Source organism: Piliocolobus tephrosceles, chromosome 11 (genome assembly GCF_002776525.5).
Source record: "Piliocolobus tephrosceles isolate RC106 chromosome 11, ASM277652v3, whole genome shotgun sequence".
NCBI lineage: Eukaryota > Metazoa > Chordata > Mammalia > Primates > Cercopithecidae > Piliocolobus > Piliocolobus tephrosceles.
In genome coordinates, this window is record NC_045444.1 from 124585687 (window position 1) to 124594421 (window position 8735).

Genomic DNA, 8735 nt, shown 5'->3' on the forward strand with positions numbered 1-8735 from the left:
CCTTATATCCTCTTCAGTGAAATGTCTGTGTCTTTCGCCCGTTTTCTAATTGAATTATTTGCTTTCTTGCTGTTGTGTTTTAGGAGTTCTTTGCCTATTCTAGCTATCTGTCTTTATTGGATGTGTCATTTGCAGTTGTTTCGCTTATTCTGTGACTTATCTTTGCAGCTTCCTCACAGGGTCTTTTGCGGAGCAAACGTTTGAAATCATGCTTTTGGTGTCAAGTCTTCGAACTCTTTGCCTAGTCCTAGATCCCAAAGACTTTTTCCTCTTGTGTTTTTTTATCTTAAAGTTTCATAGATTATATTTAAATCCATAGTTCATTTTGAGTTAATTTTTGTTTAAGTTATGAGATTAGGTCAAGGTCTTGTTTGTTTGTTTCTTTGGCTTATGGAGGTCCACTTACCCCAGTGCCAAATGGTGCAAAACTCTCTCTGCCACCAAATTGTTTTTGTACTTTTGTCAAAGATTGCTTGGGCATATGGACATATTTGTATAGATCTATTTTGGATTCTCTGTTCTGTTCATTTGATCTATGTCCCTCTGTCAACACTGCACTGTCTTGATTACTGGAATTGTTTAAAAAGACTTGAAGCCTGCGCAGTGGCTCATGCCTGTAATCCTACCACTTTGGGAGGCTGAGATGGGAGGATCGCCTGAGGTCAGGACTTCGACACTAGCTTGGCCAACATGGTGAAATCCCGTCTCTACTAAAAATACAAAAATTAGCTGGGCATACTGGTGTGCGCCTGTGATCCCAGCTACTTGGAAGGCTGAGGCAGGAGAATTGCTTTAATCCGGGAGGCAGAGGTTGCAGTGAGCCAAGATCACGCAACTGCAGTCCAGCCTGGGTGAAAGAGTGAGACTTCATTTCAAAAAAAATGCCTTGAAATTGGGTAGACTGGTTAGTTCTGTCTTTATTGTTTTTTCTGAAAATGTTTTAGCTGTTGTAGTTCCTTTGCCTTTCCACATAAATTTTAGGATAATCTTGTCTATACAAAAAATTGACTGGAAGTTTGGTAGGATTTGTATTAAATATGCGTATCGATTTGGGGAAGATTGATGTCTTTACTGTGTTGAGTCTTCCAATCTGTGGACAGACACAGTGTGTCTTCTCATTTATTTAAATTTCCTTTGATTTCTTTCATCTGCATTTCGTTTTCCGTTTCCAAGTCCTATACATGTTTTGTTAGATTTACAACTAAACATTGTCTTCTGTTGAACAATTGTCAATGGCATTGTATTTTTAATTTCAGTGTCCATGTGTTCATTGTTTGTATATAGAAATATAGTTGATTTTCATATGCTCATCTTGTGTACTACAACCTTGCTGAACTCACTTATTAGTTGTATGAGTTTTACGTTTTATTTAAAGTTCCGATTATTTAACACTTTCTGTGTGCCAGGCATTATGCTAAAGCTTTCTTGTATTTGTCCAAGCCAGTAAGTGGTGGAATTAGGATATTGATACATAAATCATTTATCCACTTCATTAGTTCATTTCACCAATTCTTAAGCAGAACTTATTTGAACCACTTGAATCTAGACCAAGATCCTGCCCTCCCGAGCCCACAGTCTGAAACTGGCAGAAGTAATGCAAGTAATTACGTAGCTATGGTATGTTCAAACTAAAGAGGTAGATTTATTACAAGTGAATGCATTTACTAGCTCATTCTGTAAGTGGGTGAGGCCAGGAAGGGCACCGTAGCCGGTCTGGAGTGGGGTGGCGGCGCCCGGAGAGGGCTTCCTGAGGAAACAGTGTTGCAGGGCATGATGGCTCACGCCTGTAATCCCAGCACTTTGGGAGGCCAAGGCAGGAGGATCACTTGAGCCCAGGAGTTTGAGAGCAGCCTGGGCAACATAGTGAGACCCTGGCTGTAAAGAAAGAAAGAGAGAGAGAAGAAAGAAAGGAAAGAAGGAGAAAGAACCCATGTTAATTTTCCCAAGCTTATTGATTCTTAACTCACTTCAATTTTTGACATTCAGAGATGTCTGTGATCAAAGCTTATATGAAGAGAATTCTAAATGTTGCTTGCCAAAGAACCCAAGAACTCCTGGCCCAAATCGAATGCAGCTCTCCTCTCGTCTCTGTGTCCTCCTCATCTCCTTCACCTGCTGCTGTCTCAACCTGGCCCCTTCCATCCAGCCCCTGAACCCCGGACTCTGTGGCCTCCCCAAGCGGCCAGCACAGTCACATCTAAGTTGACCTGTCTGCCTGCCTGCTGGGTGCTGCTGGGTGCTGCTGGCGCTGACCCCCCTGCACGTTCTCCATGCCTTCCTTTCCATGGCACCAGTTTCTGCCTCTCCTTTGGGTTTCTTTCCCCCTTCCTGGCAAGCTGGGTTTTGGAGTCATTTGGGATGGAAGGTGGGCCATTTGAGGAGCTGTAGGGTCAGGGCCCCTCTCTGCCGGTCCATTTGGGAAAAATCCTCCATGTCACTAAGCTCTTGTAACAATAGCTACAAAAGTTGCTTGTTAGTTGGGAACTGAAATCTGCCTGTAGAGAGATATGCCCTCAGATGGATTTCCAGGTAAAGACAGATCCCCGTCCCCATTGAGCAGGGAAGGAGCGGTCCCTCCCTGGCAGTGCTGTGTCCTCTGATGGCAGCACTTCAGGGTTACTCTGTCAGGTGGCGTGGCTCTCCCTTTGCGCGGGAGTGAGTGTCCCACCGCCAGCACTGTCCCTGGCTGCACCTTTCCTCCCAGCCCCATGGCCATGTGCTGAGTGCACCAGCCCTGTTCTGCCTTCGGACTGAGGAGGCGTGTTCCTCTTCCGTGTCTCCCTGTCTGTAGGAGCGGTCTCTCTTTGAGTCGGCGTGGAAGAAGGAGAAGGACATCGTTTCCAAGGAGATAGAGAAGCTCCGCACGTCCATCCAGACCCTGTGCAAGAGTGCACTTCCCCTGGGGAAGATCATGGACTACATCCAGGAAGACGTGGATGCCATGCAGAATGAGCTGCAGCTGTGGCACAGCGAGAACAGGCAGCACGCCGAGGCCCTGCAGCAGGAGCAGAGGTTGGGGGTAGCAGGGGGGTAGTAATGGGGGGGGTGTCCTGCAGCAGGAGGAGAGGTGGGGGGTAGTAATGGGGGGTGCCCTGCAGCAGGAGGAGAGGTGGGGGATAGCAGGAGGGTAATGGGGAGGGGGCCTTGCAGCAGGAGCGGAGGTGGGGGGTAGTAATGAGGGAGGGCCCTGCAGCAGGAGCATGGGTTGGGGGTAGTGAGAGGGTAATGGGGAGGGGGCCCTGCAGCAGGAGCAGGGGTAGGGGGTAGCAGAGACAGGGAGTAATGGGGAGGGGGCCCTGCAGCAGGAACAGGTTGGGGGGTAGGCAGAGGGTAATGGGGAGGGGGCCTGCAGCAGGAGCACAGGTAGGGGGTAGCAGAGTCGGGGGAGTAATGGGGAGGGGGCCCTGCAGCAGGAACAGGTTGGGGGGTAGGCAGAGGGTAATGGGGAGGGGGCCCTGCAGCAGGAACAGGTTGGGGGGTAGGCAGAGGGTAATGGGGAGGGGGCCTGCAGCAGGAGCACAGGTAGGGGGTAGCAGAGTCGGGGGAGTAATGGGGAGGGGGCCCTGCAGCAGGAACACAGGTAGGGGGTAGCAGAGGGGAGGTCCCCAAAGTCAGTGGGGACTTTGCAGCATACCTTGTCCCAGAGGCTGTTCTGTATATAATTTAAGGGCTTCAAACTTATCATTGAAGAAATATTAACTGCTGCTTTTATAAATCTCATGTTTGACTTCACTTTTGGTTGTGGCAGGGGTTGTGAAAATAAGAAATAAATTTTATTCTTTTCTTTGGATGAAATGAATAATTTACTTCTGTTGTCTTTCAATGTCTTAATTAAGAAGCCAACACACAATGAGATGAGAGAGTGACGAGCCGCTGGTTTTATTCTCCCTCAGTATCACAGACTGTGCTGTGGAGCCCTTAAAGGCTGAGCTTGCGGAGCTGGAGCAGCTGATCAAAGACCAGCAAGACAAGATCTGCGCTGTGAAGGCCAACATCCTCAAGAATGAAGAAAAAATCCAGAAAATGGTGTATAGTATCAATTTGACTTCGAGAAGGTGAACACTCAAAAGTTTCAGAGATGAAAAGTCACCTCAGTTTAAAAGCATAAAGGAAGATAGAAAATCATTACTCTTTTAAGTTCCAGTTTGCTAAGAAAATGAACAGTTTACAATGTTACTATCCAGCTAATTCTCAGAGCTTTAAAACTGTAAGCATGTTAAATGTATTAAAAAAAACCATGTTTTCTTACCTCCTTCCAGATGGAATACTGGCTAGTTATAAATAGCGCTTCCAAACACCTCTGTGAAAAGTTTTTTTGAAAGCCTGTTCTTTGTGTTTCTGCTGTAACCTGTTTAGTTCTGTACCAGAACTCTCTAGCAGGTAAGTGGTGTGGGCATACCAAGGGAACAGTAGTCCTTTATTTTGGTTTAGTGGAAAGACTTTCAGAGATCAATGCAGAATGAAGGATGACTGTATACTTTTTGATAGGCACTTGATAAGTAGAATGAGGCCTGAAAATGAATAAATTATATTTTCAGTTAATTTCCATTTGAAAGGGCTAATCTCAGCCTGTCTCCATATAAGGTACCGATCTACTGGATTGTTTTCGTTTTTGTTTTTTGACCTCTTTGTAATTGCATGTACTTCTCTATGTAATTTTCTTCTTGATCTCTACTATCTTTTGCTTGTGTTTCTAGTCCTTAAAGTTCATAAATTTAAAAAGGAGATTTCAGGATGGCCTTTACGGACATTGTCTGGATATGAAATTGTCTTGGGCTACATCCTCACTTTCTTCAGCATTTTGCCCTGGTTTTCCTCAGGCAGAGGCTAGAACAGCTACCCTTGAGTCCTTGTTCTCCTTAAGAGGGTCTTGCTCTGCGAGGCACTGGCATCACGCCTTTTCCTTTGCATGGGTGTGCACACCTGAGAGACAGGTAGCTTAGGAAAAATGACATAAGGAAGACTTACAAGGCTGCACTGATTTACAGTGTTTTTTGATGTTAGCCATTTTTTTTGGAAATTGTTTTTTAAAGCAAAAGTTTTTTTAAAAAATGGTTTATAGTTTTTCACTTACATATACTATTGTAAATACGTAGCAGAGTCTTAAGTTATTGTATACAACATTTCATTGTGTTTGAAGACATACTTATGGGTCTTAAGGTCTGGGTCCTAATACTTTTATTTTTAAATAGTGTGTTTATTATGTAAACTAAGGAGTGCCATTTAAAATGTGAGGATTGCCTGAAAAGGTTTTGTTTCTTTTTTTTTTTTTTTTTTGAGATGGAGTCTTACTCTGTCACCCAGGCCGGAGTGCAATGGTGCGATCTCGGCTCACTGCAATCTCAGCCTCCCAAGTTCAAGTGATTCTCTTGCCTCAACCTCCTGAGTAACCAGGACTACAGGCGCACGCCACCACGCCCGGCTAATTTTTGTATTTTTAGTAGAGACGGGGTTTCACCATGTTGGCCAGGATAGTCTTGATCTCCTGACCTCGTGATCCACCCGCCTCAGCCTCCCAAAGTGCTGGGATTACAGGCATGAGCCACCGCGCCCGGCCAGGTTTTGTTACTTTAAGGATTAGCACAAATGGCACTGTTGGGTTTTTCTTCCTACAATTTCCAAAATAAATTCTGTACTAAGGTTGTTATATGACTTTCTGAGCTGAATAAGTTCAGGAGCAGATTATTAAGATCTGCCATTCTGAAACATTGGTCTTCTTCTCCTTCCTATAGTGCACCATAAAATTCTGTTTGATCAGATTATACTGAATACATTTTGGGGCAGTGGAGGGACATTAGTTAAGTAGTCCTTTGTGTATTTATAATCTCTTTTCTACTGAATCAAATGACTTAGCCATGACCCTGAATGGACCTTGTTTCACTTCAAGTTAAGATGTCTGCCTTTTATGAATTTGTATATATGAATAGAACTTGGGGATTGCAAAAAATTGCATACATTATATGTAAGTAAAATTTTTTATGAAGTAGTCTGTCAACTTGTATCATAAAGTTTATTTTTCTTTTATACGTAAATCATTAAAAATAATCACATATTTTTTTCCATAAGTGTATGGATTGTGCAGTTCAATTCACACATGGAAAAATCATAAGCATTTAGATTTTTTATTTTCAAATATGTGCATTTTGTTTTTCTCATGAGGAAAGTTCAGGGAAATGTATCTTTTCATTCATATTATGACACGTACCTCTTTTCAGTATAAAATGAAGTTTTATGAGATAGGTAAGCATTTACTTGAATTTGTAAGATCATTTGTGAAGTTTTAGAAGGTCTCTACATGTGATTGTTACTGTATCTTATCCTAGACACCAGATCCTGATCTTATTTGAGAAATTTAATTTTTCTCTTATTTTGAGAAAATACACAAATGGGATTATTAAGTATTTTTCTATACTTTGGTGTATAAGTTTTCAGGGAGTACTGGAGTCATACTTCCAGAATTTGAATTTAAAAGTTGAGCTGATGATAATTTATATTCAAAGGAAATGCATAATAAACCTTTGGAAGAAATAGTTCAAGACTACAATGCAGCTTTCTACTTTGATATTCATCCTTACTTTCTTTTTATTTTATTTTATTTTTTATTTTTATTTTATTTTTTATTTTTTATTTTTTTTGAGACGGAGTGTTGCTCTGTCGCCCGGGCTGGAGTGCAGTGGCCGGATCTCAGCTCACTGCAAGCTCCGCCTCCCGGGTTCACGCCATTCTCCTGCCTCAGCCTCCCGAGTAGCTGGGACTACAGGCGCCGCCACCTCGCCCGGCTAGTTTTTTGTATTTTTTAGTAGAGACGGGGTTTCACCGTGTTAGCCAGGATGGTCTCGATCTCCTGACCTCGTGATCCGCCCGTCTCGGCCTCCCAAAGTGCTGGGATTACAGGCTTGAGCCACCGCGCCCGGCCTACTTTCTTTTTAATAATCAACTTTAAAAAACTGACATCAATGAAGAAAAATGATGTCATTTGGTGATATGAAGTGCTACTTAGGATTTGGGTGATATGGAATTCTAGTCAGTGTATTGGCGAGTGCCCCTGAACTATTTATTCCGGTGCTGCTCTTCTGAGCTGCCCTGGACTCATAGGGTTTATCTTCTGTTGGTCGGTGTGTATAGTGTCATGGCACACGAATAAGAGAAAAGATGGCCAGGGCCTTTGAGCAGCTTTTGGATCAGTAGCCAGTGTGAGGCAGCAGCAAGCAGGATGAGCAGCCTGTTTGAGCTTCTGCAGGAACCTGCTTCAGAAGGAGGCCATGCCCAAGCAGGATCAAGGCTCAGCATGTCACCATCAGGGAAGACACTAAACACCCAGACCTGGACTTGGCTCCCCCTTCTGGACTCTTCTTTCCACACCCAAAAGTGCAGACAGTAAATAACCTTGTTCATGGCACCTCTACCACTGCAGGCTCCTCTGAGGGGCTCTCCAGCAAAGACTGACATAGCAAAGTAGAAGTAAGAAAAATTCTAAGTCAAGCATGAGCCAGCCTAAGTCGGAGGGGAAGGAATAGCTGTTCTCAGCGATTCTCAAATGTAACTACTTGCTACATTTGGGCTCTGAGTTTAACTCTATCCTAGGATACACTTTATTAATAAAAACATTTTATATTTTTCAAAAAGGTGTTTCAATAAGTATGGTTTATGCAAGCTTTACATCGGGGCATTAGTAAAGTCCCCTAGTCAGAACCCCTTTTTGATTATTATGTGTATTTTCGGAAAGGAAGATTGGGAGGGACTTTGGTTTCTTTTAAATTCAGCAAGAGAAATTTAAATGGCTTTTAAAGCTATAGAACTTGGCCGGGCATGGTGGCTCACACCTGCAATCCCAGCACTTTGGGAGGCCAAGGCGGGCAGATCACCTGAGGTCAGGAGTTCAAGACCAGCCTGGCCAACATGGTGAAACCCTGTCTCTACTAAAAATTAAAAAAAAAAATTAGCCGGGGATGGTGGTGGGTACCTGTAATCCTAGCTACTTGGGAGGCTGAGGCAGAAGAATTGCTTGAACCAGGGAGGCGGAGGTGGCAGTGAGCCGAGATCGTGCCACTGTACTCCAGCCTGGGTGAAAGAGTGAGACTCTGTCTAAAACAAACAAACAAAAAACTATAAAACTTCTTTTGGCCAGCCGTGGTGGCTCATACCTGCAATCCCAGTATTTTCGGAGGCCGAGACGTGAGACTCACTTGAGCCCAGGAGTTCGTGACCAGCCCTGGCAACATAGTGAGTGAGGCCCCATCAAAACAAAAAAGCTGGGTGTGGTGGTCCGCGCCTGTAGTCCCGGTTACTCAGGAGGCTGAGGTGGGAGGATCACTTGAGCCCAGCAGGTTGAGGCTGCGGTGAGTCACAGTCATGCCACTGCATGCCAGGCTGTGTGACAGAGCAAAATCCACTCTAAAATATTAATAATAATACCTAAAACTTGTTTTTAAATCCATACATAGAGCTGAGTTCCAAATCGGTTATCAGTTTCTTAAACCAAGCAAATTGGTCTTTCTGGTAAGAAAATGGAGTTCAAAAGAAAGTTAAAGTACACGTGTTACAAGAAGGTTGTGTTCTGGTCAGCCAGGGCAGGATCACATCCATGTCGATGACTGTAGTCAATGTGTGTGTCCAGGTTGGTGGGCATGTGGTGTTGGCCAGAGCACCATGGAAACCTCTGGGTGTCTTCGGATGAAGCCGGGCACCCAGAGCCATGTGATTCTAGGAGATGCTTGTGGAAGGAGGGTGGGCTG

The 8735-nt window shown here is 44.1% G+C and overlaps 1 protein-coding gene across 6 annotated transcripts in view; it reads left to right on the plus strand.

The window, feature by feature from the left end:
* The window catches only part of TRAF3IP1 (TRAF3 interacting protein 1), an 82675-nt gene extending 76689 nt beyond the window's left edge, over positions 1-5986 (plus strand). For 4 of the 6 annotated variants that reach the window (XM_026446877.1, XM_026446878.1, XM_026446881.1 and 1 more), the window contains 2 exons: positions 2792-3012; positions 3894-4295. In XM_026446877.1, the coding sequence (XP_026302662.1) occupies positions 2792-3012; positions 3894-4059 (387 nt within the window). In that variant the 3' untranslated portion in view covers positions 4060-4295. Of the gene's footprint in view, positions 1-2791; positions 3013-3836 lie in introns of all 6 variants that reach the window. The other 2 variants (XM_026446879.1, XM_026446882.1) reach the window with 2 other exon arrangements.
* Positions 5987-8735: the final 2749 nt, after the last annotated feature.